The 26,067-nt window shown below is 55.9% G+C and overlaps 1 protein-coding gene across 1 annotated transcript; it reads right to left on the bottom strand.

The window, feature by feature from the left end:
* Positions 1-518: 518 nt before the first annotated feature.
* Positions 519-18,703, bottom strand: LOC140460088 (PC-esterase domain-containing protein 1A-like). Its single transcript, XM_072554489.1, has 7 exons — positions 18,614-18,703; positions 16,503-16,582; positions 6,835-7,058; positions 6,321-6,471; positions 4,682-4,925; positions 4,358-4,501; positions 519-697 (listed from the first exon to the last, which is right to left on the bottom strand). Exons 1-7 carry the CDS (start codon positions 18,684-18,686, stop codon positions 519-521), a joined length of 1,095 nt encoding a protein of 364 aa, XP_072410590.1. The 5' UTR covers positions 18,687-18,703.
* Positions 18,704-26,067: the final 7,364 nt, after the last annotated feature.

The raw sequence follows: 26,067 nt of genomic DNA, 5'->3' as shown, positions 1-26,067 counted from the left end.
CTAGCCAGAGGGGTCAGTTCCCTCAGGCAGAGAGCTGGTTGGGGTTACATTAACTTTCAATAACAATTGGAATTTGTAAACCATTTTAATTAGTCATAAAATCGATAAACAATTATGTGCTTCTCAACAGTCCTGAGAAAACCAGACGGAGTTTAGATACTCTGATTTCGGCAGTAAAACTGTATATCCTGTAAAACCCAGCCTCCATGTGATCCCATCCCCCCACCCCCTGTCCCCCACTGTCCCCAATGTACTTAGTCCCTCAGACACAGCCCTGACTCTCACCGAGACACAACCCCCCCCCACCCCCCCCACAGCTCTGACTCTCACTGAGACACACACACACACTCCCCACAGCCCCGACTCTCACTGAGACACAACCGCCCCCCCCCCACAGCCCTGACTCTCACAGAGACCCCCCCACAGCCCTGACTCTCACTGAGACAACCCCCCCCCCACAGCCCTGACTCTCACTGAGACACACACCTGACTGAGACACACCCCTCCCACAGCCCTGTTTAGTGGAGACCACTGTAATGGGGCAGGTTGTATGGGACTGGGATCCTGCTGTGTAATGGTCGATGTCTCATTACTAGCTGGTTATTCCGGAGCACCCTGGAATTCCTGGTCTGTTCTGCTGATTGATCCCAGTTGTCCTGGAGCCTGGGCAGAGATTTGGCAGGTATTGACAAATGATCTGAAATCAAAACAGTACAGGTCAGTGCGGGGGGGATGGACAGGGGTGGGGGGGGTGGGGGGCACACTAGGACAAAGGCCCTCCCCACTCCAGGGCAAGGTCCACAGCCCATCATTTAAAAACCTTCCGATCTCATCCCAGTTAACAGCTGCTCTCCATCTACCCGGGAAGTTCACAATAAACAGATACACCAGCTTTCCCATCAAGGACGGTGGGGGAAGAGAGAGCCCCATTCACAGAAGGTTTGCCTGTGACCTCCACTCCACTTGACCCAGCAGTTTGGAGTGGTCACACCCAGAGGACTCATTACAGTTTTGGTCTTGTCATTGTCCTGGCCGAGAGAGCACGCAGTGTCGGTTTTCCAGAGATGGGATTGCACCGGACAGGATACAGGGGAGATTCTCTCGGCTTTGACTGGGCTGAAGATAGATTCCCCTTGATGGAGAGTCAGTGAGCAGAGGGGCCTGGATTTAAATGAAGGGACTGGAGGTTCAGAGAAGATGAGGAAAATGTTTTGCACCAAGAGGATGGTGGGAATCTGGAATCACTATCTGGGAAGGAGGGACAGGGGCAGAATGATCACAGCGAGGGGGTATTTAATCCCACAACATCCCCACTCTCTGGTGAAGACATCCCCCTTGTACCAAACCACCGTGGGCAGCACGGTGGCACAGTGGTTAGCACTGTTGCCTCACAGCACCAGAGACCCGGGTTCAATTCCCGCCTCAGGCGACTGACTGTGTGGAGTTTGCACGTTCTCCCTGTGTCTGCGTGGGTTTCCTCCGGGTGCTCCGGTTTCCTCCCACACTCCAAAGATGTGCAGGTCAGGTGAATTGGCCATGGGAAATTGCCCGTAGTGTTAGGTAAGGGGTAGATGTAGATGTAGGGGTATGGGTGGGTTACGCTTCAGCGGGGCGGTGTGGACTTGTTGGGCCGAAGGGCCTGTTTCCACACTAAGTAATCTAATCCACCCATTCTCTTCCCTTCAATCCTTTGAGTGGAGGCGTGAGCATCTTGGAACATGCCACATTAAGGAGATTTAAACAATCCTTGGATAAGCACATGGATGATTTTGGGAGAGTGTAGGGGGACGAGCTGAGAATAGTTCACAGGGCAGCGCAACATCGAGGGCCGAAGGGCCTGTTCTGAACTGTATTGTTTTATGTTCTATGCCATCCACGTAACTCCCAGCCTCACAGATGGGCCACAGTGTCTCCAACACTAGTCAAACTCTGAACCCCTGAAGCACACGTGTCTGCTGTTGGAGGTGATAGGATCACACTAATATCATGGCTATAGCTAACTCCCTCTGCTCCAATCCCAACCTCACCATCAAACCAGCAGATAAAGGGGGTGCAGTGGGAGTCTGGCACACTGACCTCTACACCGCTGAAGCCAGATGCCAACTTGAAGACACCTCCTCCTACCGCCCCCTCGATCATGACCCCACCCCCCCCCCCCAAAATCACCAAACCATCACCTCAGTCCGGGAACCCCGCACTGCCCGGTTCTATCTCCTTCCCAAAATCCACAAGCCTGACCACCCTGGCCGACCCATTGTCTCAGCCTGCTCCTGCCCCAAACTCATCCCCCCCTAGTCCAGGAACTACCCACATACGTTCGAGACACCACCCACACCCTCCACCTACTCCAAGACTTCCATTTCCCCAGCCCCCAATGCCTCATCTTCCGTCTCGGAACACTTCAACCCCAGGGCATCAATGTGGTCTTCACCAGTTTCCTCATTTCCCCTTCCCCCACCTCACCCCAATTTCAACCTTCCAGCTCAGCACTGCCCTCATGATCTGTCCCACCCTCATCTGACCTATCACCTTTACCCCCACCTCCATCCACCTATTACACACTCAGCTACCTTCTTCCCCCAACCCCCACCCCCCTCATTTATCTCTCCACCCCTGAGGCTCCCAGCCTCATTCCTGATGAAGGGCTCCTGCCTGAAACGTGGACTCTCCTGCTCCTCAGATGCTGCCTGACCTGCTGTGCTTTTCCAGCAAAAACCATAAATGTAGAAACTCAGCTCATGTTCTGGAGTCCCAGGTTCAAACCCAATCACGGTAGATGATGGGATTTAGACTCTTCATTCCTGATATTGATGAATCTCCTCACAACCATCAAACCACAGCTGATGGTTGGAAGAAACCCATCTGCCTCACTGAGATCCTTCAGAGGACATCTCACCTGGTCTGGCCAATGTGACTCCAGTCCCAGCACTGTGGTTGGCTCTCAGCTGCCCAATGAATGACCCAGCAAGCCATCCAATTGGACCAATTGCTGCTCATTCAAGAACAGAAAAGACAGACTAGAGAGAATCAACTGAGGCTTCAGAAATTATAACAGCAAAAAAATAGCCATCGACCCTGCAAAGTTGTCCTTACTAACAGGGTCACATGCTGACCAGATATCTTAAACTAATCTTGTCCCATTTGCCAGCACTTGGCCCTCATCACAGGCCGAGTGCCAAAACTGGGAGAGCTGTCTCTCAGACTGTCGCTGGACTAGTCATACTCACGGGATCATACCTTAGAGACAGTGTCCCAGACCCCACCATCACCATCCCCATTCCTGGATAGGTCCTGTCCCACCCGCAGGACAGGCCCAGCAGAGGGGGCAGCACAGTGGGATACAGTCGGGAGGGAGTTGCCCTGGGAATCCTCAACTTTGACTCCGGACCCCATGAAGTCTCATAGCTTCAGGTGAAACACGGGCAAGGAAACCTCCTGCTGCATTACCACGTACCGCCCCCCCTCGGCTGATGAATCATTACTCCTCCATGTTGAACAACACTCAGAGGAAGCACTGAGGGTGGTAAGGGTACAGAATGTACCCTGGGTGGGGGATTTCAAAGTCCCACCACCAAGAGTGGCTCGGCAGCAGCATTACTGATCGAGCTGGTCGGGTCCTAAAGGGCATCGCTGCTAGACTGGGTCTGGGGCAGGTGGGGAGGGAACCAACAAGAGGGAAAACCATCCTGACCTCATCCTCACCAATCTCTGGCTGCAGGTGTATCTGACCATGACAGTATCGGTGAGAGTGACCACCGCACTGTCCTTGTGGAGACAAAGTCCCACCTTCACATTGAGAATACCCTCCATCGTGTTGTGAGGCACTGTCACCCTGCTAAATGGGACAGAGTTCAAACAGATCTAACAACTCAGGACGGGGCATCCATGAGACACGGTGGGTCATCACCAGCAGCAGAATTGTACTCCAGCACAATCTGTAACCTCATGGCCCGGCATATCCCCCACTCAACCATTACCATCAAGCCAAGGGATCAACCCTGGTTCAATGGAGAGTGCAGGAGGACATGCCAGGAACAGCACCAGGCAGACCTTGCTGCCCTCCCTCTGTGGTGTAACTGTGACAGTGCTCCCATTAACCCCCTCCTCAGTAGAGTGTCCAGCCAGTTTGCCTGGTCTTCTGCCAAACTTTTGGACTTCATGTAGCCATTTGTACTGCAATAGCAGGCATTGTAACTCCAAATACATTATCCAAAAATGACAGCCTCAAGAGAGAGTTAGCACATCCCCCTGTAGCCACAAACTCCCTGCTCCCAGCCCTGACTAACCCCCTCCCTCTCTATCACAGTGAGAGCCTTAGCAAAGAGCCTTGTGTGAACAGAGTAAGTGTCTATCATACCGTTGGGGTTCACGTTGTGGAAGCTGGTGTATCCTGGAAAAGGCTGACCCCAGTTGGACTCCAGACAGTCAGCGATGAAGTCCACTTCAGCAGGATTACTACTGGGTATTCGCCAGGTCTGTGACCGACACACTGGGACAGAGGCTGTGAACAGAACCACCCATGGGTCAGGATGGAACAGGTAACACATGAATGCATCACGAGCAGCGCACTGTCCCCTTCAGTCAGGGACTGGGGCTTGTGCCTCCTCCCCTGTCCTGACCTGATTTGGGGGGGGGGGGGGGGGGGTGGGGGGGGTGGGGGCAGGAGCTGATATCATATTACCTTGTGGTTTCCCAGGGGGCAGAGCCACACCCCAGGCAGACGCAATGTGTTCGAGCAGGAGCTGGGAAATTTGCCGATGAATAACGTGGCTCCAGTGAACACCATCAGCTGCTCGGTGGTGTAGTGCAAACCGGAATTGGTGGTGCAAGTCTAACACATCAAAGCCATGAGCATCAGCTAAAAGGGCACTGTAGAAATTAGCTTCAATCACATCGTAACGCAAGCTCATCTCCAGGTACTGCAACTATATCCAAAACACACAGCACGTTAAAACACAAGCAACACACACCAGAGCTAAAGGAGGCAGAGGACATGCCAGTTTCGATTGGTCAGGGATTCGAGGACTGAGGCAGGATGTCATTTTGCAGCTTTATTAGTGTTTGGTTTGGTGACAGTACGGTGTTCAATTCTGGGTCACCACATACCAGGATGTTAAAAAATCATCACAAACACTAGGTTAGAGTCCAATGGGTTTAATTGGAAGCACTAATTCTAGAAAATGGAGATACATAGATAGGGTCAATAGGAAGAGCCTTGGGAAAAGTTGATGGGCAGAGAGATCTGGGAGTGCAGGTCCATTGTACCCTGAAGGTGGATAGAGTGGTCAAGAAGGCATATAGTACACTTGCCTTCATTGGACGGGGTATTGAGTATAAGAGCTGGCAAGTCATGTTAACATTGTACAAGACATTGGTTCAGCCACATTTAGAATACGGTGTACTGTTCTGGTCACCACATTACCAAAAGGATGTGGATGTTTTGGAGAGGGTGCAGAGAAGGTTTACGTGGATGTTGCCTGGTATGGAAGGTGGTAGCTATGGAGAGAGGTTGAGTAGGTTAGGTTTATTTTCATTAGGAAAAAGGAGGAGATTGAGGGTGGACCTGATTGAGGTTTACAAAATCATGAAGGGTACAGACAAGGTGGATAGAGATAAACTTTTTCCCAGGGTGAAGGATTCAATATCGAGAGGTCACGTTTTCAAGATGAGAGGTGGAAAGTTTAAGGGGATACACGTGGCAAGTACTTCACACAGAGGGTGGTGGGTGTCTGGAACGTGCTACCAGCAGAGGTGGGAGAGGCAGGCACGGGAGATTCATTTAAGATGTGTCTGGACAGATGGTGGGGAGCAGAGGGATACAGGTGTTTAGGAATTGGGCGACAGGTTTAGACAGTGGATTTGGATCAGCTCAGGCTTGGAGGGCCGAAGGGCCTGTTCCTGGGCTGTACATTTTCTGTATTTTGATAGTCAGAATCTTTTCCCCCAGAGTTGAAGTGTCTAATAATAGGGGGCATGGACTTAAGGGGAGAGGGGGAAGTTCATCAGAGATGTGAGGGACAAGGCATTTACAGAGTGGTAGGAGGCTGGAATACGCTGCCAGGGAGGGGGATGCAGGTACAATCGAAACTTTGAGGGGGAGGTTTTCGATAAATACAGGAATATGCAAGGAGTGGGAGGATATGGGCCAGGGCAGGCAGATGGGATTAGTTTAATTCAGCATCATGTTCAGCACAACACCCTGTCCTGTCCTGGTCTACCGTTATAGCTACAGCTACACGTCCCCTGACCAAAGTCTGCTTTGAAGGTGATACATTAGTCACTATTATAGCGTGTTCTGGCAGCATTTCTAACGACCGTACCTCTGGTATCAGGAAGCCACCTTTGATCTTTTCACCCAGAGGCATCGTCATGTTCCAGATCACAAGGCATTCTGGGAGGATGACCTCTCTTAGCCGGCTGAAGAATTTGGCCAGATTCTCTCGATATTGCTCGATTGAATTGGAACCATACCTTGGTGGGGGGGGATGGGAGGGAAAAGAGAGGGAAGAGAGGGAGAGGGAGAGGGAGGGAAAAGAGAGCTGAATTGGGGGATGATGTGAAACAACTCCAGAAGGACATTCACAAGTTTGTGTTATATGAAAATAGTCACAGAGGGTGGTGCTGGAAAAGCACAACAGGTCAGGCAATATCCGAGGAACAGGGGATTGACGTTTCAGGCACAAGCCCTTCATCAGGAATCAACTCCTTCTCCTCAGATGCTGCCTGAGGACACAGACACAGACACAGACACAGACACGAACTGCCCAATAACACCAGCTGGAGTCAGCTCTCTCTGCCATTACAATCCCCCTGCCCTGGTTCTCAGCTCCATACCTGGAGATATCCCAGACACACGAGTTAACAATAAGGATATCAGGTTGTGGTTCTCTTTGGAAACCAGCCAAGACCCTGTCCACGTAGTCAGAGTAAATCCGTGTGATGAAATAAAACTGAAGGAGATGAGTGGGGCTGTGATACAGTCGAACTTCCCGGTATTCTGTACTGTTACTCAGCTTCCCTCCTTCGACCAGCTGGTCTCCCTTGAAGCTTGGCTCTCCCTTCAAACACAACATGCCAAGTTAGTCAGACCCTCACAGGAAGGATGGAACATAACATTGAATCTTCCTCACAGCAAACACCCTGTGCAGACAATTCCAAAGGTTCACACCCTCCTGGGTCCAATGACATCTTGGTCTTCAAGGATTTTAGGGGTAGGTTCTTCACTCAGCGAGTCGTAAGTTCATGGAATGCCCTGCCAGTAGCAGTAGTGGACTCTCCCTCTTTATGGGTATTTAAGCGGGCATTGGATAGGTATATGGAGGATAGTGGGTTAGTGTAGGTTAGGTGGGCTTTGATCGGCGCAACATCAAGGGCTGAAGGGCCTGTACTGCGCTGTATTGTTCTATGTTCTATGTTCTATGTTCTATGTTCTATGTTCTATGTTCTATGTTCTATGTTCTATGTTCTATGTTCTATGTTCTATGATTCGGCACCCATCCTGACTCTGGGTGAGGGGAGGGGGAAAACTGTCTTAATGCTAGATTCCCACCCCCACCCCCGTCAGTCTGCAGGTTTTATAGATCACCCCCATGTGCTGTCTGTATATGCACACTCATCTCCCCCCCCGCCCCCCCCCCACCCACACAAAAAACCCAACATTTACAAAGCCCTTCAAAGAACACAAGATCATCAGAACCAGGAGCAGGGGTGAGGGAGGGGGTGGGGTGAGGGAGGGGGAGGCTGTTCAGCCCCTTTGAGCCTGCTCTTCCATTCAATATGATCATGGCTGATCTTTTCACTGACTCAGCTCCACTTACCCACCCTCTCACCTTGCCCCTTAATTCCTTTACTGTTCAAAGAGCGATTACTGAAATCTCATCAACAATTCCCTGGGCAGGGAGCTCCATAGATTAACCACCCTCTGGTTAAAGAAGTTCCTTCCCAGTTCAGTCCTAAACCTGTTCCCTCTAACCTGGAGACCATGTCCTCTTGTCCTAGTCTCACTCACTAGTGGAAATTCCTCTACCTCAATTTTATCCATTCTCTTCATATACTTTTACAAGATCCCCCTCATTCCTCTGAATTCCAATGGATATAATCCCAATCTACTCGGTCTCTCCTCATGAGCCAAGCCACTCAACTCCAGAATGAACCCAGTGAACCTCCTCTGCAGCCCCTCCACAGCCAGTACATCCTTTCTCAAATAAGGAGACCAAAACTGTACACAGTACTCCAGGTGTGGCCTCACCAGCACCCTATACTGCTGTAACATCACCTCCCTGCTTTTAAACACAACCCCTTTAGCAATGAAGGATAAAATGCCATGTGCCTTCCTAATGACCTGTTGTACCTACAGACCAACCTCCTGTGATTCATGTACAAGGACACCCAGCTCCCTCTGCACACCAGCATCCTGCAACTTTTACCATTCAAGTAATAATCTATTTTGCTGTTACTCTGACCAAAAATGGATGACTTCACATTTACTAACATTGTATTCCATCTGCCAGACCTTTGCCCACTCACTCAATGTGTCCCTGTTCCTCTGAGGTTTCACAGCCCACTGCTCACTTTGCTCTGCCACTCATCTTTGTGTCATCGGCAAATACACATGGTCCCCAACGCCAAATCATCCATATCGATTGTAAACAATTGTGGTCCCAACACTGATCCCTGAGAGACACCATTAGTCACTGATCACCAGCCAGAATCACACTCATTTATCCCCACTCTGTTTCCTGTCAGTCAACCAATCCTCTATCCACACGAATACTCTACCCCTAACATCCTTTGCTTCTGCAGTAGCCTCAAAGATTATTTATTTTAAGATGCCCTGCTATTTCTCCTTTGATAATAGACTCCAGCATCTTCCCCACTACAGAGGTTAAGCTAACTGGTCTATAAATTCCCTTTTTGTCTACTTGCCTTTTTAAACAGTGGAGTCACATTTGCTGTTTTCCAATTTGCTGTGACTGCCCCAGAGTCCAGTGAATTTTGGGAAATTACTACCAGTCCACCTGCTATTTCTCCCCCCATCTCTTAGTACCCAAGGATACATTCCATCAGGACCAGGAGACTTACCTATCCAGAGTCTAGATTAGAGTGGTGCTGGAAAAACACAGCAGGTCAGGCAGCATCCGAGGAGCAGGGAAAAAAAAAAAAAAAAAAAAATCAGCATTTCGGGCAACTATTCCTGATGAAGGGCTTTTGCTGGAGATGCTGATTTTCCTGCTCCTCGGATGCTGCCGGACCTGCTGTGCTTTTCCAGCACCCCACTCTGATCTAGACTCTGGTTTCCAACATCTACAGTGCTGGTTTTTAACCATCTCTACCCTGAACTCCATTAGTTTACCCAACACTCGCTCTTCTGTAATAAGAATGGTCTCCAGGTCCTCACCTACCTTGGTCACTTACTGACAGGTTTATAGTATCCACCACTGTGGAGATCAATGCAGAGTACTGAGAAAGGACACAAGGGCAAAGCATCAAATTGAAGAACCCAAAGAATGGTAGAAATACAGCAAGAGGAGACAGTACTAAGGTAATGTTGATGAGCCACGTCCAGCTCTGAACAACTACAACAACAACTTTAAGCAGCTATGAACCTGAACAGTTAGTCATTAAGGAGGGACAGAGATCACTTCAAGTACCTACAGGGGAAGACAAAAGGAGTTTGAATAAAGAATTTACCTCCCAAGCATGGGAGGTGGAAAGCAATGAGGAATGGGTTTAAGGCAGAACCCAGTCAGTAATCAGGTCTAAACAAGGAAACGAGGTAATGAGTATGTGACCAAACTGGAGGTTATGAACACAATTCCAGCACCTGAGTCAGGACAATCACCATCGTTATTCCAGTCATGTGATCAGAAAACTAACATTCATCACAGGCAGAGCAGGAATGTGGGAAGGACATGTTCAGCAGCAGGCACTTGACTGACATGTTTCGTGGGCAAAAACTGTATCAATCTTAAAGACAGGGAATGCCATTTTCAGAGTTGTCGGAGAGCTTGGGGTTGGTAAGTGCTGGTACCATTACTCTGCTGAGGTTTTATAACCTCGACTGAGACTAGGGCTTGGTGCCCTGTAACTGTGATACTGTAGTAAACGTTTCAATAAATGTACTAAACCTTAATGGACTGCCTGTAAGAATTTTATTCCAGGTAATTGAACGATCTCAGGGAAAGAACCAGGGAAGGTGGAGTAGACTCCAGTAGGGAGTGCTCCCTTAGCCACTGAAGCACTCGGAGGCTTTGACAGGACCTGGGTCAATACCTTGGGCATTTCCTCATATCCCATAACTAACTGCCCCTTTCTTACCCTTGAAAGGACCCACATTTACTTTAGCCACTCTGTTGTTTTATAGATTTATAGAAACCTTGACTATCTGTCCTTCTATTCTGTGCTAGTTTTTTTTTCCTCTTTCTTTGCTTTACAGCTCGGTTTGTGGCTCTCTCTTGACCTTTAAAGTTCTTGCAATCTTCTCGACTCCTGCTGGTTTTGGCCACTTTGTATTTGCCTTCCCTTTCACAGGAATAGCCAGCCTTATTTCCTCAGACACCCATGGCAGATTACCCCTCTTACAGTCAGTCCTTCTCACCAGGATATACTTTTGCTGAACACTTTGAAAAATGTCGTTGAAGGTCCCCCGCTGCTCATCAACGGTCACACCATGAAGTCTGTTTCCATCTCCTTTCGCCAGGTCCTCCCTCACTCTATCACAGAGCCCCCCCCTTATTCAAGCACAGGACCCTGGGATTGGATTTTATCTTCTCACACTGTGCTAAATCCAACCAGACTGTGATCACTCCTTCCAAGGAGAACCCTAACTATTCCTGTCTCATTACACAGGACCCGATCTGGGACAGCCCTACTCCCTCAGTGGTTCCATTACACACTGTTCAATAAAACGATCACAGATCCACTCAAACAAACTCCGAGGTGACCCTGACTGAGCTGGTTTGATCAATCTACATACAGATTAAAATCCCCCCGATAACAGCCGTACCATTTTTCCCAGGCAGTAGTTAATTCCTTATTTATTGCCTGTCCCAATGTGATGTTATTAGTTGGGGGCCTAGAGACGACACTGATCAGTGACATTCTCTTCCTGGAATTCCTCATTTCCACCCAAATGGATTCGACCCTAATGCTCCATCAAACTGTGATCGTCTCTCAGGACCAACCTGATGTTGTCCCAGAATATCCGAGCGACAGCACCTCCTTTACCTTCCTGTCTGTCCTTCAGAATAGGAGAAAAAGGGAGGACTGCAGATGTTGGAGATCAGAGCTTAAAAATGTGTTGCTGGAAAAGCGCAGCAGGTCAGGCAGCATCAAAGGAGCAGGAGAATCGATGGTTCGGGCAGAAGCCCTTCTTCAGGAATGAGGAGGGTGTGCCAAGCAGGCTTCCAACCCAACCACCCCGTGGCTGAACACTAACTCCCCCTCCCACTCCCACTCCACCAAGGACATGCAGGTCCTTGGACTCCTCCATCGCCAGACCATAGCAACACGATGGTTGGAGGAAGAGCGCCTCATCTTCCGCCTAGGAACCCTCCAACCACAAGGGATGGACTCAGATTTCTCCAGTTTCCTCATTTCCCCTCCCCCACCTTGTCTCAGTCAAATCCCTCGAACTCAGCACTGCCTTCCTAACCTTCCTGACCTCTCCACCCTCACCCCCACTCCGGTCTATCACCCTCACCTTGACCTCCTTCCACCTATCGCATTTCCAACACCCCTCCCCCAAGTCCCTCCTCCCTACCTTTTATCTTAGCCTGCTGGACACTTTCCTAATTCCTGAAGGGCTCATGCCCGAAACGTCGATTCTCCTGCTCCTCAGACACTGCCTGACCTGCTGTGCTTTACTTCAGCTCTGTCTGGTACCCCCTGGATGTTGAATTCTAGTCATGACCATTCTGTAACCATGTCTCCATGATGGCCACCAAATCACATTTATTCACGATGATTGGTACCAGAGGTTTAGTGTCAGGACACCTTGTGGTTCCTAACGAGAACAAAGCTGGAGGTCGTGTCACAGACATGGGTTCAACACATCCTGGGACAATTACAGACAGACACCTGTCCCTTTCTCATGTCTTCAGTTCCAGGCAGTTGGCAAGGTGGGAATATGGAAATATTGAATCTCTGAGCAGGGACAGACCTTTCCCCCTGCGGGTCTGCTTCACTATTCAACATGATCACAGCTAGTCAGTCAACATGGTCCCCTGCTTCCTCCCCACACCCTTCAGCCCAGAGTACAACAAACTCTTGAAAACCTGTAACATTGTTCACTCCATCACGATCGGAGCCAGATATGGCAACAGACTCGGTCTAGATGGAATCATTCCCCCTCAGCTCAGTCCTAAATGGTTTCTCCTTTCACTGGTTCTGGACTCCATCTGGAACATTCTTCCTGCGTTCAGCTTGGTTTTGTACTGACTGAGCTTGATAATTTCTAAGAATTGTTCCTGCAAATGGAATCCTAACCAATCCAGTTTCTCCACATCCATCAGTCCTACTACCCCAGGGATCGGTCTGGTAACCCTTCCCTGCACACCCTCCATCAGCAGAACATCCTTCCTCAGGAAGGGAGAGTAAACTCTACTCCACACTCAGGTGTGCTCTCACCAAGGTCCTGGATCACTCAGGACATCTTTGCTCTGGTTCCTGACCCCCCCCCCCTCCCCCTTTACTATGAAGGGCCTTCAGCAGCTTGTACAGGATACCTCAGTCTCACTGATAACTCCCAACCCTCAACTGAGAGCCAGCCATTCCAGGTACAAATCTGCCTTCCAGTTTATTACTCTCAAAGTGGATAGTCTTACATTTATCCACACGATACTGCATTGGCCATGCATCTGCCCTCTCCCTCAGCCTGTCCAAATCCCATTTTTGGATTATCTGCAGGTTTGGAGATACTGGATTAAGTTCCCTCGTCTAAATCAGGACCATATATAGTGAATAGCTGAGGTCCCAGTATTGATCCCTGTGGGACCCCACTAACCACTGCCTGCCTTTCAGAAACAGACCCAGTTATTCTCACTCTTTGTCCAGTGGTCCATCCAGCTCCAAACTCCACTTTCTCCAACCTCACCCACTTGAATTTCCCTTTTGGAACTCCTTGCTGACTGTGTCCAAATCTGTCACTGTTTTCTAAGTGCTCTGTTATTAAAACTTATATAATGGACTCCAGTATTTTCTGCACAGCTAATATCAGACTCAATGAGTTGCAGAATCAGAGGTGTACAGCACTGAAACAGACCCTTCACTCATTCCGACAGCTATCCTAATCGAGTCCCACCTGCCAGCACTTGGCCCATCTCCCTCCAAACCCTTCCTATTCATATACCCATCCAGATGCCTTTGAAATGCTGGAATTGTACCAGCCCCCACCACCCCAAGAGAGTCTACAGCCTGAAAACTGGTCTTTAAACATTTAGACTAACATGTAATGCTGAATTAGAGAACACGTTTACTGCATTAGAAAATAGACAGGCAGGAAGGCTCAGGAAAAGGTGGGGGACTCGAGGAATGCAGAAGATAGGGACATCTGGGCTGACCAAGTGAGAACAGGATGCTGTTAGGCAGTTAAGAAGGTTTGCCTCAGCACTGGTGAATCTGTGTGAACAGGACACCAAGTGATAACATTCACAGCCGTTCCCTGGTGAAATTAATGACCGTGTTTGATTCTGACCCGGAAATGAAACTCTGTACAATCAAAAGCTTTGTAATTAACAGTCAGATGCTGTCATTATAATGGATTCTTATTACCCCTTGCAAGCAGGGCAGACAAAAAAAATCTTCGCTATTACAAAACACTGACTCGAGTTCAAAAGGACATTAGAGAGAGACCGTTTTAGTTGGAGTCAGTAGAAAGTTAACTTATTGCTCATCTGCTTTGGATTGAATTTAATTGCATTTTGGGACTTTATGATGATATGGAGTAACCATCACCAGTTATTAAATACAAACTCTGTAAAAGGTAAATGTTGATGAAGCTTTAATTTACTTGCTGTTCTTGTCGGCCACTCGCCAGACCGTCTCACTGTCAATCCTAACAAATCAGATCTTAAATGTCTTATTTGACTTGGAATCAAAACCCTGAAATGAAGGCATGTTTAATTTGAGACAAATTAATCATTTTAAGTCTTTTAAATACAACCTTACAGTAACATCTCAGCCTCAGGTACAGAATGATTCTGTGCTTAAGATAAAGAGCAGGAATCTGCTCCCAGCTTAAAATTATTCTAAACCTAACATTGAAGAGATTCTGAAACAACGTCAGGAAGCCATTTTATGGTCAAAAGTTTGCCCTCGTTGCTAAGGAGCCATTTTGTTAAACAATGATATCAGACATGTGAGCTGTGCAAGGTTACCTTATGACATCTCCCACTAAATTGAGATTGGTACTTCTTTATAGGAACTTCTCACCAGCAGACACCTAACTCGGCTGGATTTGTTTATCCCATTTGATGGGTAACTCAAGGCCTGTAGGAGTGATGAGTCGAGTGCACACAGACCTGTCAACTAACTAGTCTTCCTCACAAATTATTGCCTTTCACTGTTATCTGTCTAATTAAGACCATGCAACGTTTTTGTAAATGTTTGTATAAAAGGAAGCCACTTTGTATCATTACATCGGAGGAGTCTGCTGGGTCACTTGAAGAGCTGGTACCCTCCTCTCCTGGGTTACTAGAACCTAGTTAGTTTAGCTGATAGGTATCAGTGTTATGTTGTAACAATGATGCTGTTAGTGAATAAAGGGGATGACTAAAATTAAACTAAACTGTCTGTACGAGTTTTTATTCCCAAGAGTACAATCTCCAGGACAAACCAAGAGAGAGGCTTTACAGGTCGGACTCCATAAGGGATTCCCTGGGCCGCCTCAAATCTCCACTTTAACAATCCTCTTATATCTTTCCCCTCTCACCCTAAACCTATGCCCTCTAGTTCTGGACTCCCCGACCCCAGGGAAAAGACTTTGTCTGTTTACCCTCTCCATGTCCCTCATGATTTTGTAAACCTCTATAAGGTCACCCCTCATCCTCCGATGCTCCAGGGAAAACAGCCCCAGCCTGTTCAGCCTCTCCCTGTAGCTCAGACCCTCCAACCCTGGCAACATCCTTGTAAATCTTTTCTAAATCCTTTCAAGTTTCACAACATCTTTCCGATAGGAAGGAGACCAGAATTGCACACAATATTCCAACAGTGGCCTAACCAATGTCCTGTACAGCCGCAACATGACCTCCCAACTCCTGTACTCAATACTCTGACCAATAAAGGAAAGCATACCAAACGCCTTCTTCACTATCCTATCTACCTGTGACTCCACTTTCAAGGAGCTATGAACCTGCACTCCAAGGTCTCTTTGTTCAGCAACACTCCCTAGGACCTTACCATTAAGTGTATAAGTCCTGCTAAGATTTGCTTTCCCAAAATGCAGCACCTCGGATTTCTGGTTTTCACTCTGCCTCCCTTTTTTAAAAAGGTTTGGGGGTGGGAGGCAGTGTTACCATACCAACCCTCCAAGACGACAACCAAAGTAGTCACCATTTCATTAGCCACTTCCTTACATACCCTTAGGATGTAGAAGATTTGCAGGAACACCAGGACTAGTCAGTGCCCCTCCAAGGCTCTGCCCACACCCTGGTGAGGGCACTGGGCTGACACTATCTTTGCCACAATGACAACTACAGAGATTGGGAACAGTGAGCAAATTATCCAAATTGAAAAAGGACGGACACAGTCCAGCGAATGGGGAAGTGGGTAGATTGGCAATTGTATGGATGTCAGTGGATGTGATCACACTTTCTAGATTAGAATTGTTCATATCCCAAACTGACCTTGAAGGGATAGAGGGAATCAGTACAAGGTTTTATACCCCACTGTTTACCCAACTCCTGACCTCAATCCCCAATGACCCTCCCATGATCCAAACTCCACCCACAGCTCCTCCCACCAAACCCCAAAACCTCTGAAAGCTGACCATCCCCATTCCCTCACATCCTGTCCGGCCCAAAGAAATAGGTACAACAGCAGGCCATTCAGCCCCTCAAGCCGGACATTCCTCAGGTCCACTTTCCTGTATTTTCTGCTGTAACCCTCAACTCCCGAGATGATCAAGACTTTATCACTGCCTTAACTATTAAGGAGTCCTCCAGTCCTGTAGGTCTTGCTGCAGAGAGAGTTCCTTTTCACCATTAAACTGCTGCCCCTTTTATTGAGACAGTGCCCTCTGGTTTGGAGACTCCCATGAGGAGAAACATCTTCATTGACTCAGTGAAGCCCCTCCGGAACTCTCCGGGGAGTAGAGTCCCAACTGGTTAGCTCGCGCTCACGCAGCAATCCCTAAATATTGGGATCATCCTAACGGATACAGCTTCTCCCTGACCCCACCATTCGTACCTTCCCCACCAGGAGTGATTGCTCAGATTCTCCAACATTCCCAACCAAAAACACAATTACCCTGCACGGCCCCTAAACCATCTTGTGTTTGACTGCACCTTACTGCGGAGTTGACCAGCTGAAAGACAGTTCTCTGTCTGCAGGAACAGCACCAGGTCTTTGTAGATTGTACGCTGAACTGCAAATTAAAAGAGAACCAGAACAGAGTGATTACTACTGCAGAAGGACAGACATCAGAGCCAACAGATTAAACAGGAACTACAGGCATTTCAGGCCATTCAGCCCCTCTACTGTCTCCCTATCACAGGACAGGTGAACACCATTATCTGGGGGCTCCAGGTACCCAGTGCTTTGGGAACAATGTTAATTCTCACATCATTTACTGCTCACGATCACTGTTTCCAGGTTCTCTGTTACAGGGTGGGGTGGGGAGATAATGGGGGCATGTATGGGGTGGGTGTATTTACTTTGGAAGTATTTGGGTGGGGTGGGGTGGGGGGGGAGGTGTATATGGGAATATGTGTGGGATCTTTATTTTACGGGGTTTGTGTTTTTACTTTGGGAGGTGGGGGTGTACATTTACATAGGGAGGGGTGTATATCTACTGTGGGGGGGGGGGGGGGGTAATGTGAGTGAGTTGTATATTTACCAGGCAGGCGAGTATAAATGAGGGGGTGTATATGTTGGGGTGATGTCTATATATAGGGGTTGAAGGGTGTACATTGTGGGGGGGGGGGGGGGTATATTTACCAGAGACCCCCAGAACCACCAGGTGTTTGTTTTGGGGGTGGGTGGGGTATATTTGGGGTCATGTGTAGGGTATATATTGAGGAGGTATATATTGTGGGGGGGTGTGGGGCAGTGTGCAGGGTAGAGACTGAGGGGGACGTGGGGGTAGATATTGAGGGGGGTAGATACTGAAGGGGGTGGGGTATGGGGTATATATTGAGGGGTGTGTGGGGTATATTTGGGGTCAGGGTGTGGGGATAGATACATATAATATGGTGTAGGATATATAGGGGGTGTGTGATATATAGAGATATAGATAGATGTGGGTGTGGGGTATGTATTGAGGGGCGGGGGGGGTGGGTGTGGGGTATGTATTGAGGGGCGGGGGTGGGGTATGTATTGAGGGGCGGGGGGTGGGGGGTGGGGGTGGGGTATGTATTGAGGGGCGGGGGGTGGGGGGTGGGGGTGGGGTATGTATTGAGGGGCGGGGGGTGGGGGGTGGGGGTGGGGTATGTATTGAGGGGCGGGGGGTGGGGGGTGGGGGTGGGGTATGTATTGAGGGGCGGGGGTGGGGTATGTATTGAGGGGCGGGGGTGGGGTATGTATTGAGGGGCGGGGGTGGGGTATGTATTGAGGGGCGGGGGGTGGGGTATGTATTGAGGGGCGGGGGTGGGGTATGTATTGAGGGGCGGGGGTGGGGTATGTATTGAGGGGCGGGGGTGGGGTATGTATTGAGGGGCGGGGGTGGGGTATGTATTGAGGGGCGGGGGTGGGGTATGTATTGAGGGGCGGGGGTGGGGTATGTATTGAGGGGCGGGGGTGGGGTATGTATTGAGGGGCGGGGGTGGGGTATGTATTGAGGGGCGGGGGTGGGGTATGTATTGAGGGGCGGGGGTGGGGTATGTATTGAGGGGCGGGGGTGGGGTATGTATTGAGGGGCGGGGGTGGGGTATGTATTGAGGGGCGGGGGTGGGGTATGTATTGAGGGGCGGGGGTGGGGTATGTATTGAGGGGCGGGGGTGGGGTATGTATTGAGGGGCGGGGGTGGGGTATGTATTGAGGGGCGGGGGTGGGGTATGTATTGAGGGGCGGGGGTGGGGTATGTATTGAGGGGCGGGGGTGGGGTATGTATTGAGGGGCGGGGGGTGGGGTATGTATTGAGGGGTGGGGGGGTGGCAGGCGGTGTGGGGTATGTATTGAGGGGTGGGGGGTGGGGTATGTATTGAGGGGTGGGGGGTGGCAGGCGGTGTGGGGTATGTATTGAGGGGTGGGGGGTGGGGTATGTATTGAGGGGTGGGGGGGTGGCAGGCGGTGCGGGGTATGTATTGAGGGGTGGGGGGTGGGGTATGTATTGAGGGGCGGGGGGTGGCAGGCAGTGCGAGGTATGTATTGAGGGGTGGGTGCGGGGTATGTATTGAGGGGTGGGTGTGGCGTATGTATTGAGGGGTGGGGGGTGGCAGGCAGTGCGAGGTATATTTACCAGAGTCCCCAAGAACCACCAGGTGTTTGTTTCGAAGGAGAAGCTGAACCTGCTCTGGCCCCAGACCTGCCATCACTTCCTGAGGAAACACAATCAATAACCAATCAATCAATCAATAACCACATCAATAACCAGCCCAGGAGTGGGGGGGTGGGGTGGGGGGAAGCTCAGGGCCCATCAGAGACACACAGGGCCCAGGCTGGTACCAGATCCCCCTCCACATCCTTCCCCTTTCCCCCAAACATTACCTTACCCTCTGACCTTTCACCACCCACTGCTCCACCAATCAAAGCCAGGACATTGATTCCTATCCTTACCACTGAAACAACACAGGACCCAGTGTGACTACATACTGACCAGCCACCAGGAGCCAATCAATAACCAGCCAATCATCAGGAACCAATCATCAGGAACCAATCAATAACCAACCAATCATCAGGAGCCAATCAATCAATAACCAACCAATCATCAGGAACCAATCAATAACCAACCAATCATCAGGAACCAATCAATCAATAACCAACCAGTCACCAGGAGCCAATCATCAGGAACCAATCAATAACCAACCAATCATCAGGAACCAATCAATCAATAACCAACCAGTCACCAGGAGCCAATCTATAACCAACCAATCATCAGGAACCAATCAATCAATAACCAACCAGTCACCAGGAGCCAATCTATAACCAACCAATTGCCAGGAACTAATCAATAACCAACCAATCATCCATCAGCACGAATGAATGGTCTTGTTTATTTTGCTAGCCCCTGGAGTGAGGGGGTGGTTGTGAGTAGTTTGGGACGATGGGATTGAGCTGTGTGATTGTACAGAAACATGGCTGTTCGTCAGGGAGAGGTGCTCCGACAGCTCGAGCTTCCAGCTGGACGATGACCTGGTGTTGTGGGATTTGTAACATTGTCCATCCCAGTCCTACACCGGCATCTCGGAATGATGAACTAAATCTGTCCCCTTTCCCTGTCTGGGGCCTGTTCACTTTCTGAAGTGTCTGTAATGATCCCCCTCTCTCTGTGCGGACACCACTTCCTCGGGCAGTGTATTCACCAGCTAGACCACCCTCTGGGTGGAGAAACATTCCCCTCAGGTCCCTGTTCATTCATTCTCCTCTCACTGTAAAAATATACTCCTCTCGTTGTGAACATCTCCCACCCAAGGGGAGCGACGGGTGCTATTCACCTTCTGAACACCCCTCCTGATTTTAGAATTCCCTGGATAATCCCAGCTCTGGTCCGGAAACACTGGGACAACGCTGGCCATTCTCCTTCCACTGGGATCTCTGCTGGAACTGAAGGGGATAGACTGATGTCTGTTCCTGGGAGCGGAGAGAGGCTGTGACTAGGGCCTTGGAGGGTGAAGGGTCTTACACACCTGAGGGTCACAGGTCAGTGGGGATGGAGTGGGGACGGTCAGTGGGGATGGAGCGGGGACGGAGGGGGGGATGGTCAGTGGGGACGGAGCGGGTACGGTCAGTGGGGACGGAGCGGGTACGGTCAGTGGGGACGGAGCGGGTACGGTCAGTGGGGACGGAGCGGGGACGGTCAGTGGGGTCGGTCAGTGCGGCCGGAGCGGGGACGGTCAGTGGGGACGGTCAGTGGGGACGGAGCGGGTACGGTCAGTGGGGACGGAGCGGGGACGGTCAGTGGGGACGGAGCGGGTACGGTCAGTGGGGTCGGTCAGTGCGGCCGGAGCGGGGACGGTCAGTGGGGCTGGAGCGGGGACGGTCAGTGGGGACGGTCAGTGGGGACGAAGCAGGGACAGTCAGTGGGGACGAAGCGGGGACGGTCAGTGGGGTCGGTCAGTGCGGCCAGAGCGGGGACCGTCAGTGGGGATGGAGCGGGGACGGTCAGTGGGGACGAAGCAGGGATGGTCAGTAGGGCCAGAGCGGGGACGGTCAGTGGGGTCGGTCAGTGCGGCCGGAGCGGGGACGGTCTGTGGGGACGGTCAGTGGGGCCAGAGTTGGGACGGTCAGTGGGGACGAAGCGGGGACGGTCAGTGGGGACGAAGCAGGGATGGTCAGTAGGGCCAGAGCGGGGACGGTCAGTGGGGTCGGTCAGTGGGGCCGGAGCGGGGACGGTCAGTGGGGACGGAGCGGGTACGGTCAGTGGGGACGAAGCAGGGATGGTCAGTAGGGCCAGAGCGGGGACGGTCAGTGGGGTCGGTCAGTGGGGCCGGAGCGGGGACGGTCAGTGGGGACGGAGCGGGTACGGTCAGTGGGGACGAAGCAGGGATGGTCAGTAGGGCCAGAGCGGGGACGGTCAGTGGGGTCGGTCAGTGCGGCCGGAGCGGGGACGGTCTGTGGGGACGGTCAGTGGGGCCAGAGTTGGGACGGTCAGTGGGGACGAAGCGGGGGACGGTCAGTGGGGACGGAGCGGGGACGGTCAGTGGGGACGAAGCGGGGACGGTCAGTGGGGTCGGTCAGTGCGGCCGGAGCGGGGACGGTCAGTGGGGACGGAGCGGGGACGGTCAGTGGGGACGGATCGGGGATGGTCAGTGGGGACGGTCAGTAGGGCCAGAGCGGGGACGGTCAGTGGGGATGGAGCGGGGACGGAGGGGGGATGGTCAGTGGGGCCAGAGCGGGGACGGTCAGTGAGGACGAAGCGGGGACGGTCAGTGGGGTCGGTCAGTGCGGCCAGAGCGGGGACCGTCAGTGGGGATGGAGCGGGGACGGAGGGGGGATGGTCAGTGGGGCCAGAGCGGGGACGGTCAGTGAGGACGAAGCGGGGACGGTCAGTGGGGTCGGTCAGTGCGGCCAGAGCGGGGACCGTCAGTGGGGATGGAGCGGGGACGGTCAGTGGGGATGAAGCAGGGATGGTCAGTGGGGCCAGAGCGGGGACGGTCAGTGGGGTCGGTCAGTGCGGCCGGAGCGGGGACGGTCTGTGGGGACGGTCAGTGGGGCCGGAGCGGGGACGGTCAGTGGGGACGGAGCGGGTACGGTCAGTGGGGACGAAGCGGGGACGGTCAGTGGGGTCGGTCAGTGGGGCCGGATCGGGGACGGTCAGTGGGGACGGATCGGGGACGGTCAGTGGGGACGAAGCAGGGACGGTCAGTGGGGACGAAGCGGGGACGGTCAGTGGGGTCGGTCAGTGCGGCCGGAGCGGGGACCGTCAGTGGGGATGGAGCGGGGACGGTCAGTGGGGACGAAGCAGGGACGGTCAGTGGGGACGGATCGGGGATGGTCAGTGGGGACGGTCAGTAGGGCCAGAGTTGGGACGGTCAGTGGGGACGAAGCGGGGACGGTCAGTGGGGACGGTCAGTGGGGACGGGAGCGGGGACGGTCAGTGGGGACGAAGCGGGGACGGTCAGCGGGGACCGTCAGTGGGGATGGAGCGGGGACGGTCAGTGGGGACGAAGCGGGGACGGTCAGTGGGGTCGGTCAGTGGGGCCGGAGCGGGGACGGTCAGTGGGGACGGAGCGGGGACGGTCAGTGGTGCCGGAGCGGGGACAGTCAGTGGTGCCGGAGCGGGGACGGTCAGTGGGGACGGTCAGTGGGGACGGTCAGTGGGGACAGTCAGTGGGGAAGGAGCGGGGACGGTCAGTGAGGACGGTCAGTGAGGACGGTCAGTGGGGACGGTCAGTGGGGACGGTCAGTGGGGACGGTCAGTGGGGACGGTCAGTGGGGCCGGTCAGTGGGGATGGAGCGGGGACGGTCAGTGGGGACGAAGCGGGGGACGGTCAGTGGGGTCGGTCAGTGCGGCCGGAGCGGGGACGGTCAGTGGGGACGGAGCGGGGACGGTCAGTGGGGACGGATCGGGGATGGTCAGTGGGGACGGTCAGTAGGGCCAGAGCGGGGACGGTCAGTGGGGACGAAGCGGGGACGGTCAGTGGGGACGGTCAGTGGGGCCGGAGCAGGGACGGTCAGTGGGGACGGTCAGTGGGGATGGTCAGTGGGGACGGTCAGTGGGGACGGTCAGTGGGGCCGGAGCGGGGACAGTCAGTGGGGAAGGAGCGGGGACGGTCAGTGGGGGACGGTCAGTGGGGCCGGAGCGGGGACGGTCAGTGGGGACGGTCAGTGGTGCCGGAGCGGGGACGGTCAGTGGTGCCGGAGCGGGGACAGTCAGTGGTGCCGGAGCGGGGACGGTCAGTGGGGACGGTCAGTGGGGACGGTCAGTGGGGACGGTCAGTGGGGACGGTCAGTGGGGACGGTCAGTGGGGACGGTCAGTGGGGACGGTCAGTGGGGACGGTCAGTGGGGACGGTCAGTGGGGACGGTCAGTGGGGACGGTCAGTGGGGACGGTCAGTGGGGACGGTCAGTGGGGCCGGAGCGGGGACGGTCAGTGGGGACGGTCAGTGGGGACGGAGTGGGGACGGAGCGAGGACGGTCAGTGGGGACGGTCAGTGGGGACGGAGCGGGGACGGTCAGTGGGGACGGTCAGTGGGGAAGGAGCGGGGACGGTCAGCGGGGACGGTCAGTGGGGACAAAGCGGGGACGGTCAGTGGGGCCGGTCAGTGGGGATGGTCAGTGGGGACGGAGCAGGGACGGTCAGTGGGGACGGTCAGTGGGGACGGAGCGGGGACGGTCAGTGGGGAAGGAGCGGGGACGGTCAGTGGGGACGGTCAGTGGGGCCGGAGCGGGGACGGTCAGTGAGGACGGTCAGTGGGGCCGGAGCGGGGACGGTCAGTGGGGACGGATCGGGGACGGTCAGTGGGGACGGGTCAGTGGGGACGGTCAGTGGGGCCGGAGCGGGGACGGTCAGTGGGGACGGAGCGAGGACGGTCAGTGGGGACGGAGCGAGGACGGTCAGTGGGGACGGTCAGTGGGGACGGAGCGGGGACGGTCAGTGGGGACGGAGCGGGGACGGTCAGTCGGGAAGGAGCGGGGACGGTCAGTGGGGAAGGAGCGGGGACGGTCAGTGGGGACGGAGCGGGGACGGTCAGTGGGGACGGTCAGTGGGGACGGAGCGGGACGGTCAGTGGGGAAGGAGCGGGGACGGTCAGTCGGGACGGTCAGTGGGGACGGAGCGGGGGACGGTCAGTGGGAAGGAGCGGGGACGGTCAGTGGGGAAGGAGCGGGGACGGTCAGTCGGGACGGTCAGTGGGGACGGAGCGGGGACGGGCGGGACGGTCAGTGGGGACGGAGCGGGGACGGTCAGTGGGGACGGAGCGGGGACGGTCAGTGGGGACGGTCAGTGGGGACGGAGCGGGGACGGTCAGTGGGGACGGTCAGTGGGGAAGGAGCGGGGACGGTCAGCGGGGACGGTCAGTGGGGACGAAGCGGGGACGGTCAGTGGGGATGGTCAGTGGGGCCGGAGCGGGGACAAAGCGGGGACGGTCAGTGGGGACGGTCAGTGGGGACGGTCAGTGGGGACGGTCAGTGGGGCCGGAGCGGGGACGGTCAGTGAGGACGGTCAGTGGGGCCGGAGTGGGGACGGTCAGTGGGGACGGATCGGGGACGGTCAGTGGGGACGGTCAGTGGGGACGGAGCGAGGACGGTCAGTGGGGACGGAGCGAGGACGGTCAGTGGGGACGGTCAGTGGGGACGGAGCGGGGACGGTCAGTGGGGAAGGAGCGGGGACGGTCAGTCGGGAAGGAGCGGGGACGGTCAGTCGGGACGGTCAGTGGGGACGGAGCGGGGACGGTCAGTGGAGACGGAGCGGGGACGGTCAGTGGGGACGGTCAGTGGGGACGGTCAGTGGGGACGGTCAGTGGGGACGGTCAGTGGGGACGGTCAGTGGGGACGGAGCGGGGACGGTCAGTGGGGACGGAGCGAGGACGGTCAGTGGGGACGGAGCGAGGACGGTCAGTGGGGACGGTCAGTGGGGACGGAGCGGGGACGGTCAGTGGGGACGGTCAGTGGGGACGGTCAGTGGGGAAGGAGCGGGACGGTCAGTGGGGACGGTCAGTGGGGCCGGAGCGGGGACGGTCAGTGAGGACGGTCAGTGGGGCCGGAGTGGGGACGGTCAGTGGGGACGGATCGGGGACGGTCAGTGGGGACGGTCAGTGGGGACGGTCAGTGGGCCGGAGCGGGACGGTCGAGTGGGGACGGAGCGAGGACGTCAGTGGGGACGGAGCGGGGGACGGGGCAGGGGGGACGGTCAGTGGGGACGGGGCGGGGACGGTCAGTGGGGGAGGAGCGGGGACGGCAGTGGGGGGGGGGGGGGGGGGGGGGGGGGGGGGGGGGGGGGTGGGGGGGGGGGGGGGGGGGGGGGGGGGGGGTGGGGGGGGGGGGGGGGGGGGGGGGGGTGGGGGGGGGGGGTGGGGGGGGGGGGGGGGGGGGGGGGGGGGTGGGGGTGGGGGGGGGGGGGGGGGGGTGGGGGGGGGGGGGGGGGGGGGGGGGGGGGGGGGGGGTGGGGGGGGGGGGGGTGGGGGGGGGGGGGGGGTGGGGGGGGGGGGGGGGGGGGGTGGGGGGGGGTGGGGGGGGGGGTGGGGGGGGGGGGGGGGGGTGGGGGGGGTGGGGGGTGGGGGGGGGGGGGGGGGGGGGGGGGGGGTGGGGGGGGGGGGGGGGGGGGGGGTGGGGGGGGGGGAGGGGGGGGGGGGGGGGGGGGGGGGGGGGTGGGGGGGGGGGGGGGGGGGGGGGGGGGGGTGGGGGGGGGGGGGGGTGGGGGGGGGGGGGGGGGGGGGGGGGGGGGGGGGGGGGGGGGGGGGGGGGGGGGGTGGGGGGGGGGGGGGGGGGGGGGGTGGGGGGGGGGGGGGGGGGGGGGGGGGGGGGGGGGGGGGGGGGGGGGGGGGGGGGGGGGGGGGGGGGGGGGGGGGGGGGGGGGGGGTGGGGGGGGGGGGGGGGGGGGGGGGGGGGGGGGGTGGGGGGGGGGGGGGTGGGGGGGGGGGGGGGGGGGGGGGGGGGGGGGGGGGGGGGGGGGGGGGGGGGGGGGGGGGGGGGGGGGGGGGGGGGGGGGGGGGGGGGGGGGGGGGGGGGGGGGGGGGGGGGGGGGGGGGGGGGGGGGGGGGGGGGGGGGGGGGGGGGGGGGGGGGGGGGGTGGGGGGGGGGGGGGGGGGGGGGGGGGGGGGGGGGGGGGGGGGGGGGGGGGGGGGGGGGGGGGGGGGGGGGGGGGGGGGGGGGGGGGGGGGGGGGGGGGGGGGGGGGGGGGGGGGGGGGGGGGGGGGGGGTGGGGGGGGGGGGGGGGGGGGGTGGGGGGGGGGGGTGGGGGGGGGGGGGGGGGGGGGGGGGGGGGGGGGGGGGAGGGGGGGGGGGGGGGGGGGGGGGGGGGGGGGGGGGGGTGGGGGGGGGGGGGGGGGGGGGGGGGGGGGGGGGGGGGTGGGGGGGGGGGGGGGGGGGGGGGGGGGGGGGGGGGGGGGGTGGGGGGGGGGGGGGGGGGGGGGGGGGGGGGGGGGGGGGGGGGGGGGGGGGGGGGGGGGGGGGGGGGGGGGGGGGGGGGGGGGGGGGGGGGGGGGGGGGGGGGGGGGGGGGGGGGGGGGGGGGGGGGGGGGGGGGGGGGGGTGGGGGGGGGGAGGGGGGGGGGGGGGGGGGGGGGGGGGGGGGGGGGGGGGGGCGGTCAGTGGG

This window comes from Chiloscyllium punctatum, chromosome 36 (assembly GCF_047496795.1).
Source record: "Chiloscyllium punctatum isolate Juve2018m chromosome 36, sChiPun1.3, whole genome shotgun sequence".
Classification (NCBI taxonomy): domain Eukaryota; kingdom Metazoa; phylum Chordata; class Chondrichthyes; order Orectolobiformes; family Hemiscylliidae; genus Chiloscyllium; species Chiloscyllium punctatum.
The sequence above is the reverse complement of the archived record's forward strand: the minus strand, read 5'-3'. Positions and strand labels throughout refer to the sequence as shown.